General features: G+C 37.1%; 1 protein-coding gene across 3 annotated transcripts in view; it reads left to right on the top strand.

The window, feature by feature from the left end:
• Positions 1-20,168, top strand: part of WTAP (WT1 associated protein) — a 30,528-nt gene that overhangs the window by 3,032 nt on the left and 7,328 nt on the right. For 2 of the 3 annotated variants that reach the window (XM_012451321.3, XM_012451331.2), the window contains exons 2-6: positions 5,599-5,636; positions 9,300-9,355; positions 12,096-12,154; positions 13,670-13,797; positions 18,843-19,021. In XM_012451321.3, coding sequence (XP_012306744.1) covers positions 5,607-5,636; positions 9,300-9,355; positions 12,096-12,154; positions 13,670-13,797; positions 18,843-19,021 — 452 coding nt within the window. In that variant the 5' untranslated portion in view covers positions 5,599-5,606. Of the gene's footprint in view, positions 1-5,598; positions 5,637-9,299; positions 9,356-12,095; positions 12,155-13,669; positions 13,798-18,842; positions 19,022-19,245; positions 20,090-20,168 lie in introns of those variants that run through there. The other variant, XM_012451348.2, reaches the window with a different exon arrangement.

Raw genomic sequence — 20,168 nt, 5'->3', positions numbered from 1 at the left:
TGACTTTGAAAAGTGCTGTTATTAAATGCGTGACTCATAAGTACTGAGTATATTTTCTTTATTATTTTTCTTCAGGATTCAATTTTAATTGACTCCAAATTATGATATGATCATTCTGTTTTTTTCTGATACGAGAATAGATTGTTCGGAGAACCTGGAATATTCATTGTCTTTATGAATCCAGAAATGACTTTAAATGGTTGTTGTGCTTGTCATTTGCACTAAAAAAAATTGACCTGGGGAATACCAAACTTCTCAGTACATTTGTGCAGTGTGAAAGTCAGAATTATGAATTAGGTTCTATTTTGACCAAATAGTTGAATGTTGCAGATAGTTGTAAATTTTGAACCTGTTCTAATTTGCCTTTTCCCAGATGATGCATTTGACTTTGTGGCATATCATGGACTTTTAAGGAAAGATTGACTTTTCATCAGATTAAAGTTGAAGAAGGATTCTCTTTGTAAATGTTGTGGCTCTGAATTTCCCAAGTTGGATACCCCAGACAACTAGAGTGATCTTAAAAGTGACTCTAAAAGTTGACTTAGGAAGTGTAGACATTTATCTAAAACCTGTATTTACCCCAACTTACAAATACAGAATTTTACTTTTAAACAAAATGTCAGTAAAAAGCACCATTTATTTAAAATCTCCTCAACATCAAACTTGTTAAAAAATAAAAGGACATAAGCCAGTTTTAGAAATTTCAATAACTGCAGGCTGGGCACGGTGACTCACAGCTGTAATCCCAGCCTTTTGGATGTGCAGGCAGGAGGATCACTCGAGCCCAGGAGCCCAAGACCAGCCTGGGCAACATAGTAAGACCTCATCTCTACTAACAAGGAAAAAAAAAAATTTAGCTGGGCGCGCCTCAGATCCCAACTACACAAGAGGCTGAGGCAGGAGGATCACTTGAGCCCAGTAGATGGAGACTGCAGTGAGCCGTGATGAAGTCACTGCACTCCAGCCTGGACGACAGAGTGAGACCCTGTCTCAAAAAAATTTAAGTAACTTCTGTTTAGAATTCCAAATATTGGAGATGCCAAGAATTCTGCAGTAAGAGTTAGAAACAATCATGAGGACAGTATGATTATTATCCTCAACCTGTGAATTATCTCTTCAGGTTTTTCAAGAAACACTGAATCTGTGTTTTTTATGGGAAAAAGGAAACTAATAATTAAATGCCCATTTTCTGCCAGTTATCATGCTGAAGATTGATGTCTGTCTTCAGAAATAGCACAGTATTTGGACTTTCTTTTTGAGATAGGGCCCTGGTTGTGGTAATTCTTTTTGAGATGGGGCGCAGAGATTCTGCTACTTTTATATTTGCAAAGTTGATACCCTGTTTTAGAATACCAAGGTTATCAGAACTTTCTTCATGTGTTTCCCAGTCCTTTTAATACCCTTTAAAAGCAGATTATGATCTCATTTGTTGCTAACTAAGCTTGCAGTTAATTTTATTTTAATGGAATAAGAATATGGATACCTGTCTTTAAGAAGAGAATAAGCAAGTAAACCTAGGGGAAGTGTCCAGTTGTAGAAACATATGCAGATGATCCTTGCCAAAATCCTGGCATGGGAATGTGAACCCTCTTGTATGAAAAGTCTGCCCTTTGCAGACTCAGGTTCTGTATCCCATGAATGCTGTATTTTTGATCCCAGTACTTTATTTTTATCTGAGTTTGATTGAAAACAATCTATGTATAAGTGGATCCATGCAGCTAAAACCCAGGTTGTTCAAGGGCCAACTATAATAACTTATAAACTGGAATTTATATTGAATAGCATCCATGATACTTTAGTATTATAACTAAAATTGTACATACTGAGTAGGTAGGATGCCCAGTAACTAGATAACAGGTATATCACCTAGCCTTAGTGATAAATTTAGCTGTTTTCAAATTGTCACTCACAGATCTCTACCGCAGTACTTGTTATGTGAAGTTCCTGGTTCTCAAAATTTTATGTTTACATAGGCATAGATACAGGTACTTATATACTGGTTAAATATGTACAATTCACATATCTAAAATTGTCTTTAAGATGTTTTAAATTAAAAATATTATTGGCCGGCCGTGGTGGCTAATGCCTATAATCCCAACACTTTGGGAGGCCGAGGTGGGTGGATCACCCGAGGTCGGGCGTTCCAGACCAGCCTGGCCAACATGGCCCCGTTTCTACTAAAACTACAAAAATGAGGCCTGGCACAGTGGCTCACACCTGTAATCCCAGCACTTTGGGGACTGAGGCAGGTGGATCGCAAGGTCAAGAGATCGAGACCATCCTGGCCAAAGTGGTGAAACCCTGTTTCTACTGAAAATACAAAAATTAGTTGGGCGTGGTGGCTCATGCCTATAGTCCCAGCTATTCGGGAGACTTAGGCAGGAGAATTGTTTTAACCTGGGAGGTGGAGGTTGCAGTGAGCTGAGATCATGCCATTGCACTCCAGCCTGGTGACAACAAGACTCCGTCTCAAAAAATAAAAAAGACTGGGCGTGGTGGCTCACACCTGTAATCCTAGCATTTTTGGGAGGCCAAGGTGGGCGGATCACGAGGTCAGGAGTTCAAGACCAGCCTGACCAATATGGTGAAACCCCATCTCTACCAAAAATACGAAATTAGCCGGACAAGAGAGAGAGAGAAAAAAAAATTACATGGAAATGCCAGGTTTGATATCTTCACTCTAAGACTTTGCAGTTTAATGGAGTGGATGCATGTGTCATGCTAAAATAGAAACAGACCTGTGGAGATAAATATGATGATGGTTTCTCAGATGATTAAAATGACTGCTACCAGATTAAGGTAGTCACAAAACAGCCTTCTATAATGGCAGCAGAGATTACAAACTAGGCAACAAGGGTCATAAAGTAGGCAGGGACCAATTTAAAGAAAAATACACATTTTATATCATAGAAATATGGTTTATGTCTTCATAGGACAGAGTGACTTGCTCAATGAAAGAAACTGTATACAATTAGCTCAGAAACAAGTGATATACTCAGGTTTTTATCTGTTTGCTGTATCCCATGAGAAAGATTCAAGAGGGGAAGGCAGGGTGTGATGGCTCACGCCTGTAATCCCAGCACTTTGAGAGGCCTAGGCTGTTGGATTGCTTGAGCCCAGGTGTGGTGGCACATGCCTGTAGTCCCAAGTACTCAGAAGGCTGAGGCGGGAGGTCAAGATTGCAGTGAGCCATGATTGCGCTATTGCACTCTGGTCTGGGTGACAGAGGGAGACTGTCTTTAAAAAAAAAAAAAAAAAGGATTAAAGAGGGAAAGAAGCAAGCCAATAATCTAAGATCAATTTAGATTTTTCCCCGAAATTCTGCCTTCAACACAATTTACTTAATCTGAAAACCAGGGTTTAATAGTATGATTAGAATATCTTATTTATAAAGTAGAGTTGAGATTAGTCATAGTAAAAAATGCTTTTGGAAGATCTTCTTCTTTTGAGGAATCTCAAAATCAAGTGGGACAAATCAAGTAGTTTTGGTGCGTGTGCGTGTGCGTGTGTGTGTGTGTGTGTTTTAATTAGAGGCAAGGTCTTAACCACGTTTCCCAGGCTGGTTTCAAACTCCTAGGCTCAAGCAATTCTGTCTCAGCCTTCCAAAGGTGCTGGGGTTACCAGTGTGAGCCACCACACCTCAAGTAGCTTTTAAAAACTCAGTTTGACATACCAGTTTTTTGGTCAGATTTCTAGTAGTTTAGAATTTATAATAAGTATGCGTAAGTAAAATAAACCGTAAATACTGTAAGGGAACATTTATGAGTATGCTATTAGAAATAATACCTAGGGCTGGGCATGATCCTTACATGTATAGTCCTAGCTGCTTCGGAGGCTAAGGTGAGAGGATCTCTTGAGCCCAAGAGTTCAAGACGAGCCTGGGTACTATGGTGCGTCCCCATCTCTTAAAAAAGAATAAGAATAACTAAATTAGTGTAAGAACTAATTTCTCAGTTTGTATAAATTATTAATGTGCCAAATACAATTTAGATATTTAGATGCTTTTTTTTTTTTTTTTTTTTTTTTTGAGACGGAGTTTCGCTCTTGTTGCCCAGGCTGGAGTGCAATGACACGATCTCGGCTCACCGCAACCTCTGCCTCCTGGGTTCAGGCAATTCTCCCGCCTCAGCCTCCTGAGTAGCTGGGATTACAGGCATGCGCCACCATGCCCAGCTAATTTTTTGTATTTTTAGTAGAGATGGGGTTTCACCATGTTGACCAAGATGGTCTCGATCTCTTGACCTTGTGATCCACCTGCCTCGGCCTCCCAAAGTGCTGGGATTACAGGCGTGAGCCACCGCACCCGGCCTTTAGATGCTTTTTCAAAAGAGCCCTGGTACTCAAAACCCTGATTCAATTTTTTAGTCATCATAGAATTTTTATATAAAGATTTTATGTTTATCAGGTTAGCTCTTCATGTTGTATAGGTTTTTTTTTCAACCTTGTATTTTAATGTAGTGTTTAAAGTATGTTTATTACACATTTTTTCTTTGTCTTTCTTTGTGTGTGTGGATTTGTAGTTTAATGGATAATAGCTGCTATTAGCATTCATTCTAAAAGACAGTGAGCATAATAAAGTGTTCTCTGCTTGAATTCATTAACCTGTCTTGAAACAGTTAAGTGAATTTTGTATAATAAAGAAGCTAATTTTGAGATACAAAATATTTGACATAAAATTAAATACTGTAGGAATATTTTTATTAAGGTGTAACACATATATATGGGTTTGTTTTTGGTTTTGGTTTTTGTTTTGAGATGGATCTCATGCTGTTGCCCATGCTGGAGCGGAGCAATCCAAGCTCACTGCAACCTCCACCTCCTGGGTTCAGGTGATTCTCCTGCCTCAGTCTCCCTAGCAGCTGGGATTATAGGCGCTTGCCACTACGCCCAGCTAATTTTTTATATTTAGTAGAGACCAGGTTTCCGCATGTTGGCCATTCTGGTCTTGAACTCCTGACGTCAAGTGATCCACCACCTTGGCCTCACAAAGTGCTAGAATTACAGGCGTGAGCCATCAACCCCAGCCGGTATAATATACATTTTAAAATATATAATACATCTAAAAAACTATTGGACAGTAATAAATTATGACTGTGGTAGGTACTAACTTACTTTAACAACGTAATGCTATAAAAGGAAAGACTTAGAAACTGGTATTACCCTTTGATAGCCCTTTAGCAACATGCCTAGATACTACTTGAGGTTAGTATCACTTCTGCAACAAGATTTTCATAGGGGAGTTGTAAGAGTATGATGAAAAATGATATTTCTCTTGACCCTTTATAGCAACATCAAATGATTCGAATGGCTGCTTTTTACAAGGGAATTTCTAAAAGTTACCTAATAACTATAATAATGGAAGATGTTAACAAAGGAGGATCTGAGTGTAGAGTATATAGGAACTCTGTAATATCTTTGCCACTTTTTTATAAATCTAAAACTATTCTAAAATTGTTTAAATTTAAAAATCCTAATTATTTAACAATAATTTAGTTCATTAATAAATTGATTTGAAAGAGTTAGTATTTTTTATTCCTACCTTCACTGGAAGACTGGAAGAAAATCAATTGAACTTGTTTTCCCCAATTCTTTTTTTAGGATTCAAGATGACCAACGAAGAACCTCTTCCCAAAAAGGTATGGTTTTTGGTTTTGGGGTTGGTGTTTTTTTTTTTTTTTTTTTTTAAGCAGTTTTAAACACTTTTAAAAAAAATAATAATAGAGTTGAAGGGATTATCGTTGTTTGCTTATTTTTCATGTTTTTGCCTTTATAACAATAATAGCATTGGAGTTGTATAATATGCTAGATATTGTGTATTATATCCAGTATATTTTTAGAATATTTTCAGGTTTTGGAAAACTTTAGTTATAGTAATATTTCTGTGGTCTACTCTTAACCTTCATTATGTAAATATTCCAGCTACCTATCTACAAATAATGTCAGAAATGGAGATTATGAGTTTCTATATTGTTTTCTTTTTTTCTTTTCATTTATTTTTATTTTTTATTTATTTATTTATTTATTTATTTATTTATTTATTTATTTATTTTGAGATGGAGTTACACTCTCCTCCCCACTACTTTTTTTTTTTTTTTTTTTTTTTTTTCTGAGACAGAATCCCTCCAGGTTCAAGCAGTTCTCTGCCTCAGTCTCCCGAGTAGCTGGGATTACAGGCGTGTACCACCATCCTGCCCAACTTTTGTATTTTTAGTAGAGACAGGGTTTCACCATGTTGGTCAGGCTGGTCTCTAGCTCCTGACCTCATGATCCACCTGCCTTGGCCTCCCAAAGTGCTGGGAACACACCAGGCCATTCCTATATTATACATTCTTCTTTTCCTAGTGTAAATCCCTTTGATTGTAATTTAAAACTACTTTATTTTTCAAAAATAAAAAAATGGTTATAGTTTTCAGATTCTGCCTTTTTCTCTGAAGCTTTGTTGTTTAGTCTCAATCTTCCCCTATTGTACGTTTCCTACCTAGAGTTTAGTTACTTGTACACACACACACACACACACACACACACACACAGGGTATTATAAAAGAGGTAACAGTTTCTAGGAGGAATTTGTAGTTCAGTTGGGAAAGCAGGGCTTATACTTACTAAACTGAATATTTATGTGAATAATTTAGATATTATAGAAGTTTCTATCCTACTTTGGAGTCAAATTATTCATAAAATCTGAGAATTCCTGTGTGCTCCCTCTGGTACCATTTTTTTTTTTCCTCCCTTGGGATAGGGTCTTTCTCTGTCACCCAGGCTGGAGGGTAGTGGTGAATATTGGCTCACTGCAGCCTCCACTTACTGGGCTCAAGTATTCATCCCACCTCAGCCTCCTGAGTATCTAGGGGCTACAAGTACATGCCACCATGCCCAGCTAATTTTTGTATCTTTTGTAGAGATAGGGTTTTGCCATGTTGCCAAGACTGGTCTGGAATTATTATATTCTGTATATTATATCCAGTATATTTTTAGAATATTCTGGGCTCAAGAGATAGCCATCTGCCTCTGCCTTCCAAAGTGCTGGGATTATAGGCATGAGCCACTGTGTCTGGCCTATGGCAGCCTTTTAGTATATTGCAGTATAATAGTTCTCCCATTCTGTTTTATAGTAATACTATTTACTGGTTAGTATTATAATTTGAAACAGTAAAAAAAAAAAAAAAAATTAAGTGTCTTATAAGAAAATGCTAATAAAGCCTTTATTTTTGTTTTTTATTTTCTGAGGAAGGGTCTCACTCTGTTGCCCAGGCTGCAGTGCAGTGGTACAATCTTGGCTCATTGCAGCTTCATTCTCCCCAGCTTATGCAATTCTTCCACCCCTCAAATAGCTCAGACTACAGATGTGCCACTATGCCTGGCTAATTTTTGTATTTTTTGGTAGAGATGGGGTTTTGCCACATTGCCCGGGCTGATCTTGAACTCCTGAACTCAAGAGGTCCTCCCGCCTCAGTCTCCCAAAGTGCTGGCCACAGTACCCAGCCAAAGCCTTAATTTTATACTGAAGTAGGAGAGGTATCTCACTACTTGTTTGATGTAGTGAAAATACTGTTTCTCAATTTATGAAGCATGTCAGCTTATGCGCTTTTAACTTTTTATTTTGAAATAATTATAGATTCACAGGAAATTGCAAATAAATGTGCAAAGAGGTTCTGTGCAACTTTCACTGAGCCTCCTTCATTGTTAACATCTTGAGTGACTGGCAAACATCTCTAATAACTATGAAAATCAGGGAATTGACATTGGCACAATCCACAGAGCTTATTCACATTTCATGTTATACTTGTACTGTTTGCGGGGTGGGCGGGTAGGGAGGAGCTATATGCAATTTCATCATGTCTAGCTTTGTATAACCATCATTTATCAGAATACACATCTGAGCCATCACCACAAAGCCTCATTGAGTTATTTTATAGCCACATCTACCCCCTTTCTCTCCCTGCCTGATGTCTGGCAACTGCTAATTTATTTTCCATTTCTATAATTGTTACTTCAGCCTGTTATATAAATGAAATCATGTAGTATGTATCTTTTTGAGACTTTTTTTCCCTTCCACTTATCACAGTTTCCTTAAGACTTATACAAGTTGTTTCATGTATCAATAGTCCTGTTTTTTTTTTTTTTTTTTTTTTTTATTGCTTAAAGTCTTCCATGGTGTGGCTGTATCATAGTTTCATCATTTGCCTATTAAAAGACATTTGGGTAGTTTTCAGTTTTTTGACTTTTATGAGTAAAACTGCTTGGATATTAGTTTTCATTTCTTTGAGATACATGTTAAGAGTGCAACTGCTGGGTTCTATGACACATTCACTTTTAGTTGTATTAATAAAAGGAACTGCCAAACTTTTTCAGATACTCAGATAGCATTTTACGTTCTCACCTGCAGTGTAGGAAACTAATTTCTCTGAATCCTTACCAGCATTTGTGTTGCCACTAATTTTTGTTTTAGTCATTCTAATCAGTGTGTGGTGACACCTGGGATTTTTTTTCTTCTTCTTCTTCTTCTTCTTTTTTTTTAAAAGATGGGGTTTCTCCGTGATGGCCAGGCTGGTCTTGAACCCCTGACTTCAGGTGATCCACCCACCTCAGCCTCCCAAAGTGCTAGCATTACAGGCTGTGAGCCACCGTGTCTGGCCTCCTTCTTCTTCTTCTTTTTTTTTTTTTTTAAGAGAGACAGTTTCACCGTGTTAGCCAGGATGGTCTCGATCTCCTGACCTCGTGATCTGCCTGCCACAGCCTCCCAAAGTGCTGGGATTACAGGCGTGAGCTACCACGCCTGGCCAATACCTGGGGTTTTAATGTGCATTTCCCTAATGATGCCTATTGTCAAGATACCAAATAATTTACCTTTGAAAAAAAAAAAAAAACTAGCTGGTTGCAGTGTCTCACAGCTGTAATCCCAACACTTTGGGAGGCCGAGGCGGGCAGATCATGAGGTCAGGAGTTCAGCCTGGCCACTATGGTAAAACCCCATCTCTACTAAAAATACAAAAATTATCCAGGTGTGGTGGTGTGCGCCTGTAGTCCCAGCTACTTGGGAGGTTGAGGCAGAAGAATCGCTTGAACCTGGAGGTGGAGGTTGCAGTGAGCCAAGATGATGCCACTGCACTCCAGCCTAGGCAACAGAGCGAGGCTGTGTCTCAAAAAAAAAAAAAAAACTTGTAAAAAACTCTTTTTTTTTTTAATAATATGTACTGAGCCATTTAAATCTCTTACTCCAGAGATGTTTCATAGGTCTCAGTATAGAGCTTTATGTCTTCAGGAAAAGTACTAAATTCATTTCGTAATTCTCTTTTTAGGTTCGATTGAGTGAAACAGACTTCAAAGTTATGGCAAGAGATGAGTTAATTCTAAGGTAAAATGTTCTTTTTATCAAAAATCTTTCTATAGAGCATTGTATTGTGACTCCATACTGTAATATTTGTCCTTATGCCAAATATTGTTTTTAATGTTGTTACATCCTCAAATAATTTAAGTACTTTTTGAACGTATTTCCTGTGACCTGTTTCTTCATTATGTTAACACTGAGGAAAACGTAGCGCTTTAAAGAACTGCTAAGAAGCTATAAGTTTGACAAATCCATGGCTCGTTTTGTGTGGTTTTTCCTTTTGTGTTTAACATTTGAAAAAAAAATCCTAAAAGATGCATTTATATTTTTGGAAGAAATATATAATTTACTAATGAATTGAGTTTACTTTTTCTTATTAGCGTGACCTTGACCAACTCATTTAACTTCATATGCTTCATTTTCTCATCTGTAAGTTGAAGGGGTTGAGTTACTTTTAAAGGTTACTTCCAGTTCTGAATTTCCATGGTTATATTATAAATGTCTTACAAAAGCAGATTGTCAGGTACAGCATATAATCTTTTTAGTGTGTGTGAGAAATCAGGAAGTAGGATGTTCTGTGTTTTATAATTTACATATATTCTTTCTGTATATTATTGCTATAGTTAGAAAGTTTCTGGATGACATTTAGATGAAAATAAAATGAGTATTTTTATTTAATAGGCTGAAGGCGGGGGAGAGAAAAGATGTTTTGTGAGATAGGGTAACAAAGAGTTTGTTTCCTAGAGTGTGACGGTTTCCTGTTTTCACCTTTGCATAGCTACTGTATTATAAACACACTCTTATCTTTTTTTGCCATAATCTCATACATGGGACAGTTTCCATTGTATACCTTTATCTTCCTGCACTTAAAGTTTAAATCCTTGGTATTCTAAAACACTCCTGTCTTCTGCCGAAGTAGATACTCGCTTGTGATATACGACTACACCTCGATGCTGTTTTTTTTTTTTAATGTACATATAAATTATAATAGAGGTGAGGTCTTGCCGTGTTGCTCAGGCTGGTCTTAAATGCTTGGCCTCCCAAAGTTCTGGGATTCAGGCATGAGCCACCATGCCCAGCCCTGATTTTTTTTCCCCCTACCTGTGGTATTGTACACTTCTTTTTATGCCTTCTTACATAATTGCTCTAGTTAGTCTGTGCAGTCATTTTTTTTAACTGTGGGAGGGGAAAAATCAGCAATCCTAATAAAGAATCATAGAAATGTTTTATTTTAAGATACCTTTAAGGTTTCTAAATTATATGCAGTGTATATCCTTGCAGTCAGTTTAACATCTTTCCTTAGGGAATTCTCAGTAAGACTTGTAGGTGAATTCTTTTCTGTTTAATTCCCTTGATGATTTCAGACCAGCTGCTACTTATTTAACTAGTCTATGCTTTCTATCCTTGTGATATATACATGTTCTTGCTTCAGTTTTTATATTTTTAGAAGAACACTTCTAAAATAAATCAGTCTTTTATAGCCTCCACAGAAGACCTTTCTCTATACATTCCCAAATATTTGGTAAACTGTATGTGTCCTAGGTTGTAAGTGCCATAAAAATAAGCATGGCCGTGGCTGAACAGTAGTGTTTATATAGAAAATGGATTAGTTTGGTATTAGGAAGTACTTTTTGTTCATTATGTTGTAATGTTAATAACTTAATGGCAAGCCTGTTTTTAAGATTATTAAATGATTTTTTAAAAGCAAATTTTAATTATCTACCTGAAGAGCAGTTTGAAAACATGGCTCTTAAAATATGCAGGATAGCAGACATTCAGGGCAAGGTACTTTCCATTAGGAGCTGTCTAATAAGACTGTGAAAAATCTTTATTGCTAAGAGGAGCTAGTAGTGTATATTCAGGGTAGAGATGTATAATGAAGAAAAACAGTCCCCTTGTACTCTGATAGCATATGGCATTTATGCAGGTAGTTTCTGCCAGTTAGATGTGACTGTTAAATTACAGTCTTGAAAAATGTTATATTTTCCCCCTTTGTTTACAGGCAGAAATTGATACTACCTTGAGAAGAGTCACAGGGTATTTTCACAAAAGAGCCAAGATAAAGAACCTTCAGTTCTGCATAATTAGGCACATTTCTAATATGCCTTTTGTTCTAAGTGGACAACATAGGAAAGTAGCAGCAGGATTTTTTTTTTTTTCAGCTTCTGTAATCCAGGATTATCCTGAACATCAGTGATACCAAAGTGAATCTGGGGTTTGATCTTACCCAGAGCATGCTTGGCATGTTCTCAGCAGAAAGCACCTTCTCTTTATATCTCCTTTAACCTGTGTCCCATAAAAGGGAAGGAATAATGAGGGACTACTTTATTATCAGTTAAACTAGATTTAGGCTGGGTGTGGTGACTCAGGCTTGTAATTTCAGCCATTTGGGAGGCCAAGGTGGGAGGATCATTTGAGCCCAGGAGTTCAAGATCAGCTTGGGCAATGTAGTGAGACCCCATCTCTAAAAAAAATTAGCCATGTGCCTTTGGTCCCAGCCATACAGGAAGCTGAGCCGGGGGATCACTTGAGCCCAGATCCTGTTTGCAACACTGTACTCCAGCCTGAGGGACAGAGCAAGACTCTCTAAAAAAAACTGGATTTAAAATTAAAACGATCTCAAAATTAAAAATCATCCAGCAGAATGCTCAGTATTACTTAAATCTGCAAATTTATACGTGTGATCTTCTAGTTTTTTTGTTTAAGTAAAAGCTATCTCACTGTAACGAATGTATCTTTTTTTTGTTGTTTTTTTTTTTTTTACTAGATGGAAACAATATGAAGCATATGTACAAGCTTTGGAGGGCAAGTACACAGATCTTAACTGTAAGTTTGAGTTTTAGCTTCCTAAAAGACTGAATAATCTTTGGATTGTTGTTCCAATCAAAAGGATAACTGGCTTTATTAAAGCAACTGTAATTTTTCTCAAGCGTTTTATTATAAGAACTATACATAGGCGCTGTGTTTGATGCAAGAAAATATAAAGATGAATAGAAAAGTCAAACATGTAATACTCATAAAATGGCATAACTTGGCAAAATTATATGCAAGGTTCTGAGGATAGATATGGTAACTCAGAACTACTTGAAACTTTTCTTACTTGTCCCCACCCGCTTCTACATAGGAGTATGACTTGAAGCATGAGTTATTAGTCTAGAAGGGAAATAAATAGAAGCAACCAGTAACAGATTTATGATAGCTTAAATTAGTATATAAAACTTAATTATGTGTAATATCTATTTACATATTTTTCCGAATCTGCTGAAAATATCTGAGTTTATCATTTTAAAGCATTTTAGTCTCACTTTTTACTGTTTGAATCACATACTATTTGTTGAGTATGAAAACCAATATATATTGTTGTCTAACGTCAGAGAGTTTATACCCTGAAATTCTGATTTTACATGACTATGTTATAATCCATAGAAGTCATGAACACTATGAAAGTTTAAGGCTGGGCACAGTGGCTCATACCTATAATCCCAGCACTTTGGGAGGCCAAGGTGGGAGGATCACTTGAGCCTGGGAGTTAAGAACATAGGCAACATAGTAAATAAATAAATTTAATTTAATTTAAAAATGGATCAGGAGGATTACTTGAGCCCAGGAGGTCAAGGCTGCAATGAGCTGTGATTGTGCCACTGCACTCCTGCTGGATAACACAATAAGATCCTGTCTCAAGTTTAAAATACTAACTGTCCAGCAGTTATTACCATTTTTATTTTTTATTTATTTTTTTGAGACAAGAGTCTCACGCTGTTGCCCAGGCTGGAGTGCAGTGGTGCAATCTAGGCTCACTGCAACCTCTGCCTCCCAGGTTCAAGTGATTCATCTGCCTCAGCCTCCCAAGTAGTAGCTGGGATTACAGGCATGTGCCACCATGCCTGGCTAATCTGTATTTTTAGTAGAGATGGTATTTCACTATATTGGTTAGGCTGGTCTCAAACTCCTGACCCCGGGTAATCCACCCACCTCAGCCTCCAAAGTGCTGGGATTAAAGGCGTGAGCCACTGTGCTCAGCTAGCATTTTTATATTAAATAGGTTAAAACATACTAATCAGGATTTTATGAATACTGTATAACACAAACAGATGTTTTATGTCTTCTGTTGTGAACAGATGAAACCATAAAAACATAATTCAGTTAGTAGTCATGGAGCACTGTGACACCAATACCTTCTAAAGAAGCTCTCATGACCAGGAAAAATTTCCCTTTTATAAAGGGAGTTAAGATAGAAAGTAAAGACTTGAGGAAATTTTTGACCCTAGTTTTTATTGTTCTTGACAGAGGTATTTAGAACTTGATCTTAAAATCATATTTATATATATTTTAAATCATCAGCTAATGATGTAACTGGCCTAAGAGAGTCTGAAGAAAAACTAAAGCAACAACAGCAGGAGTCTGCACGCAGGGAAAACATCCTTGTAATGCGACTAGCAACCAAGGAACAAGAGATGCAAGAGTGTACTGTAAGTATGTCAAGTTGTATAAGTCTTTAGTTGAGGAATTGGTTTTTAGTTAGCATTATTACATGTTGATTTTAAATACTTAATGGAATATGAGACCATATTTTTTATAGGTATATACACTTTGAGCTTTAAGTATACTAGATGAAAATTTTGATAACATCTCTTCATTAGACTAAAATTTTTTTTTGTGGCCAATAAGGCAAAAGTTTTAAGTTGTTTTTGTTTGTTTGTTTGTTTAAATTTTCATGCTTTATGAATGTTAGTTTATCACTTCCAGACATTTTTCAGATCCTTGATGTCTGAGGGTATAATCAATAAAAGAGCATTTGCTCCTTACTGCTTTACGTTTCACTGGCTAGGAAAGCCATCTGATTACTTTACCTCTGCTCTCTTGTCCCCTCTGAACTGTTTTTCCTAATGTCAGCAACTTCTTCAGTGTCTCCTTTTTAAATGTTAGAACTTTGATATGTACTGTGTAGTATTTACTGTGTCTACATAGATCTGAACTCTAGTAATTGATCATCCAGTTCTGATAGTTTAGATTCAATCTTACGGTGTAATTATACAAAATAATTAGAGGCAGCTATATCCTTGTTTCTGATTTTAAAATCTCAGTGTTTCTTCTGCTGGGCGCGGTGGCTCACGCCTGTAATCCCGGCACTTTGGGAGGCCGAGACGGGTGGATCACGAGGTCAAGAGATCGAGACCATCCTCATCCTGGTCAACATGGTGAAACCCCGTCTCTACTAAAAATACAAAAAATTAGCTGGGCATGGTGGCGCGTGCCTGTAATCCCAGCTACTCAGGAGGCTGAGGCAGGAAAATTGCCTGAACCCAGGAGGCGGAGGTTGCGGTGAGCCGAGATCGCGCCATCGCACTCCAGCCTGGGTAACAAGAGCGAAACTCCGTCTCAAAAAAATAAAAATAAAATCTCAGTGTTTCTTCAATTCTTTGCATATTCTCCATTCATTTGATACATATAGAAGGCTTGTGTTACTATAATCTTCTAAGGTAGTATTCTGGTCACTGGAAACACACCAAAAATCTGTGGGCACAGTCCTGTTCCTTTTACCTATAGAATGTTCCTTAATTTAAACACGAAATTACCATTTACTCATCTTTCCCTTTTTTCTAATTGACTTTTTCATATTTTACTTTGCTAAACGCTGGCTTTTATCACTTTCTTTCTTTCTTTTTCTTTTCTTTTCTTGAGACAGGGTCTCTCTCTCATCCAGGCCAGAGTGCAGTGGTGTAATCACAGCTCACTTCAGCTTCCTGAGTAACTGAGACTACTGGCACGTGCCACCAAACCCAGCTGATTTTCTAATTTTTTGTACAGATATAGTCTTCCGTACATTGCCCAGGCTGGTCTTGAACTCTTGGCCTCCCAAAACTGTTGGGATTATAGTTGTGAGCCATCGCACCTGGCCCATTACCATTTTCTCTACCTTACCACCACATTTTGTCCTTTTGTTCCTGTCGGTTTACTGTAATTCTCACTACCACCGATACTTTTTTCTGCATACTTAAACTAATGAATGTTTTAACAAATTTCCCTTTTCACAAAAAATGAATCTTACCTTTAGACTGCTAACACTTGGGAAATACAGTTGAATAGATGATGTTGATGGTACTGTCTCATAGGACCAGAATGTCTTGAATTCCTTTCTCATACGGATTCCTACTCTTGACATCTTAGTTGAGGTACTAAGTACTTGCCTACACAATGTGTGCTATTCATGCACCTCTGATTTTCCAGCTGTCCTATATACACTGACGGTTTTGATCATATCATGCCTGGTGAAGGCCTTTGGTGATACTTCATCATTCTTGTCTCTTCGACCTGGATTTTAAGGTTATTTCAACTATAATGGAACCTAACTTTTTACAGCCTTTTTTTTTTTTTAAACAGCTGTCACCTGCACAGGCCAGCTGAACAACTTCCTGTTCTTCCAATTATAATACAAGTGAGGTTTTGCAGGCAGGGCAGGGCAGCAGGAGCAAAATCAGAAGAAAAGGCAAGATTATATATGGCAGATGAGGATAAAGTTTCAGGTGACAGTGAAAAGAGATGAGGTCAGAATCTTGGGTATTCTAGGAGAGAGGGAGCCACTGAAGAATTTTTGAGCAAGAGATGTATATGATGGATCAGATTTAGATTTACATTTTAAGTGGATCAATCTGGCTTGAGTATGAAAGATGGATGTGAGTGGAATAGGACTTTAAGCAAGAAAACCAATTGTGAGGCTCTTAAAATAGTCCAGATGAGATAAATGAAGCCACTGGCAACAGGGAGCAGGCAAGACAGAATAGGTGTTTTGGAGGCACAAATCAATAGGACTTTTTTAGTTTGGATGCTGTTGTGGAAGGAATGATAATGAAGAATCACAGCTCTCAGGTTTGTCTTGTTTGACTGGTTGAGTAGTGATGCTACTAGGATAGAGCCTACAAAGATCAAATTTTAAAAGAAGAGCAGAGTGTGGTATTAGGAAAATTGAGGAAATCCAACATTCCTTCCCCCGCCCCGCAAAAAAAATAAAGTGATTAAAACAAAGGCTGGCTGGGCGTGGTGGCTCATGCCTGTAATCCAAGCACTTTGGAGGCCAAGGTGGGCGGCTCACCTGAGGTCGGGAGTTTAGGACCAGCCTGACCAACATAGTGAAACCCATCTTTAAAAAAATAAATTAATTAATTAAATAAAATAAAACAAAGGCATACATAAAGTTCTATACAACAGGAATTTAAAATTGTTTGTTAGATTTGGCAGTTAAGAGGCTGTTGGCCAAGGAAGCCAAAAGATTGGATACCTCTCCTCTAGAGAAACTGTCAAGTTGCAATCGTGAGAAACCAAATTTAAAGGGTAGAAAGAATGGGAGTTACGTACTAGAGGAGGTAGGAGGGAATAGGTTAAGCATTGGTTGAAAAGCTTGGCCCTGAGAAGGAGGGTTTCTTACCCCCTTGAGAATGAAAAAACGTGGAAAGGTTTGTATTAGGTACCTGTCCTTTATTTATTTACTTTTCATTTATTTATTTTGAGACAGAGTCTTATTCTGTCTCCCAAGCTGGAGTGCAGTGGCTTCATCTCAGCTCACTGCAACCTCCACCTCCCAGGTTCGAGCAGTTCTCTGCCTCAGTGTCCCAAGTAGCTGGGATTACAGGTGCCCGCCATCATGCCCAGCTAATTTTTTGTATTTTTAGTAGAGATGGGGTTTCACCATCTTGGCCAGGCTGGTCTTGAGCTCCTGACCTCGTGAGCCACCATGCCCGGCCAGTACCTATCCTTTAAAACAGCGCTGCTGCTTTTACCCTTGGTATTTCAGAAGTCTGTTTGTTTCTGTAGATCTTTTCTTTGCCCAGCATACTAACTTATCTGTTTGATCTTTTAATAATAATGCTGTATTTGTTTGTCTACATGCAGTCTTTGCCAAGTACATCAGTAGTCAGTTTAGTCAGTTGTGAGTGTAAGGCATAAGTTAGCCACATAAATAGTTACTTTATTCTTAACTCTGTATTTTGTTGGTAAGTAAAATCTTATCATTTTTGTTCACCTCAGTGGTTTTTCTATTTTTCATTTAGTCTTTTGCCAATCAAATAAGATTTAGGAATAAAGCTAACTTTGAAAACACTTTACCCAGTGTTCTCATCTCTAGAACATGGAATTTATTCTAGTCAGAGTTCACCTCTCTTTTCATGATTGAAAATGTTCACTATTGGGTCTTTGTAAACCTAAATAGTAACTGAGTCTCAGTGTTGTAGACTTTTATCAGTACATGGAGTCCACTGTAAGACATGGTGTACTCTTGCTTTGTTAAGTTATCTTAGCAGCTGGCTTCACATTGACTATGCAGTTGTACTTTTTTATTAAAAAAATATTATTTTTGTTTGCTCAGTGAAGCTAATTAAATACAGTCCCAATTTACCTAGTGTATTTGTTCCTTTTACTAAATTTATATTAGGAAATTTTAACTGTAATCCTGTTTAAGCCTTAGTATGGAGCTAGAACTTGGGCCAAATCTACTCTGAGTATGACTAAAATGGTGAATTTAACACTAATAACTGTATTTCATATTTTAGAAATATATTTTTAGTGTGCTAGTAAATAGTACAACTGAAGTCGAAATTGAAGGTTTCATATGTAAGTAGAAGGGTTCTGGTATGGTGGAAAAAGCTCTAGACTGGGAATCAGAAGGCCAGAGAACTAGAATTCTAGTCCCAGCTATGGCACTGAACTAAACAGTTGGGTTATTTAATCTCAAAATAAGCAGTTTGGTTTAGGTTAGTTACTTTCTAGCTTTATAATTCTATAATTCAAATCAACTCAGAAGGGAAAAAAGTATGAATTACACTTTGGCTTAAGGCCCTATAGAGTTTCGCTTTTATAAGCTACAATGGCAACTCATGTAGATGTAAGTACTGTATATTTTTTCTTTTAGAACTGCAAATGTGTATTTTAAGTTATAATCTTGTACCTGATGTATTTTTAGGGGATTTTACATAGAATAATTTTCACAGGCAAAATTTAAAATAAGCAAACCAAAAGACGTCATTAACTGTTAGGTAATTAATATTTTAAACTTTGCTTTTTTTCCAGTGGGTCATCAGCAGTTTTAGTAAATATAACATTGAGTTTTGTCTGTTTTTGGTAATGTTTGGATTGTAAAGTAAAATATATGTAGCCATTTTAAAGTTAAGTCCTGGATTTGGAGATGTTATCAAATGGCCTCAATTCCTGCATGAATAACCTTAAATAAATATTTTTTTAATTGACAGATAATAATTGTACATATTCAAGGACTACTACATAGTGATGTTTCAATACATACAATGTATAGCTATTAGGTCAGGGTAATTAGCATGTTCATCAAATAGTTTTTAATTTTTACTTTTTCTTAAAAGTTGAAAGATTTTTCTAGAGAATTTCAGGATCAAAGAGGGAAGGAGCTTAATGAGGGAGTTAGTAAATCAAGTGAAGGAGGGAGTTTTCCCCACCTTCTTATGTATTTTTCCTTTGATTTGGTCGTAATTGTTTCTTTTGCTTTGTACAGACTCAAATCCAGTACCTCAAGCAAGTCCAGCAGCCGAGCGTTGCCCAACTGAGATCAACAATGGTAGACCCAGCGATCAACTTGTTTTTCCTAAAAATGAAAGGTGAACTGGAACAGACTAAAGACAAACTGGAACAAGCCCAAAATGAACTGAGTGCCTGGAAGTTTACGCCTGATAGGTAAACAAATCATACTCCCCAGTCAAGACTTCCCTGACAGTCCCACTACGAGAAAGCTGTGGTGGGACAGCCAAGTACTCGTTTCCACACCAAGACTCAGACTTTTTGAGCCAAAAAAAAAAAAAGCCACATTCTTACACTGTCCAGCTTGTAATGGTTAATGTAAAACTTACCAGATGAACCTTGTGTTTCAGCTTTTTCTCTTCCCCTTCCCCTTGCTTCAGAGGCCTGATGGCGTCGGACTATTCCGAAGAAGTGGCCACCTCCGAAAAATTCCCCTTCTAGAACATGTAGACACTTGAGAAATGTTTCTGTTTGAAGAAAATAGAGGGAGAAACAGAAGTCTTAAGTCTGTGGCACACTGTGTCTTCAGACAGTTTGAAGGAATGAAAACCTAGAGATTTTAAGTCATGAATTGAACATGTAAAATTCCAGTAAAATGTAAAAATGGAATATGCATCGCTCTTAACCTTGAGCACAGTGACTTAGAGACACTGTATATCAGTTTTGCCAATAAGACTGTGGACTTCATGATTGTTGTTGAACTTCTGGGTCAAAACTCAAATGAGGTGAATTTTGCCTTTAAAGAGTTTATTTGCTGAGAACCAACTTTTAATAGTCATGAGAGAATCAATAGATGTCCGTACAAGTAGCGCATATATTTAACCATTTAGTTTGGGGCTCTATAGTACTTGCTTGAGCCTTAAATCAATGTGGTTTTATTCAATGGTTTGTTCTTTGAATGGTTGCAAATCTGTAGATAATCTTACTGAGGACTGTACAAACATGAAGGTGTGGTATCAAACTTCAGGTTTAAACTGTTTGAAGCATTATAAACATTCATTTCACAACTAGATTGTATAAGGATATTAGCTGTATAAGGATATAAGGATATGAGACTCACTGCATTATTTTTTTAGTGAATTTTATGAAATCCCCATTCCATTCAACAGGCACATGTTTAAAAGAGCATTGTCGTTGGTGTTAATGGGGGAATGTGTTCCTTCATTGTATTTGGGCCTTTTGTATTGCACTCTTGATATTAAATTAAATGTGCCTTGAAATAGTTGTTTTTTTTTTTTTTAAGTTCAAAGAATATTATGATGATTTTGTTGTACTCTTTAACAGTTTAATTTGGGGCGGGGGC

The sequence above is a fragment of the Aotus nancymaae genome, unplaced genomic scaffold, assembly GCF_030222135.1.
Source record: "Aotus nancymaae isolate 86718 unplaced genomic scaffold, 86718_ANA_hifiasm-v0.15.2.pri h1tg000040l, whole genome shotgun sequence".
NCBI classification, from domain to species: Eukaryota; Metazoa; Chordata; class Mammalia; order Primates; family Aotidae; genus Aotus; species Aotus nancymaae.
This window is presented reverse-complemented; position numbering and strand designations above follow the sequence as displayed.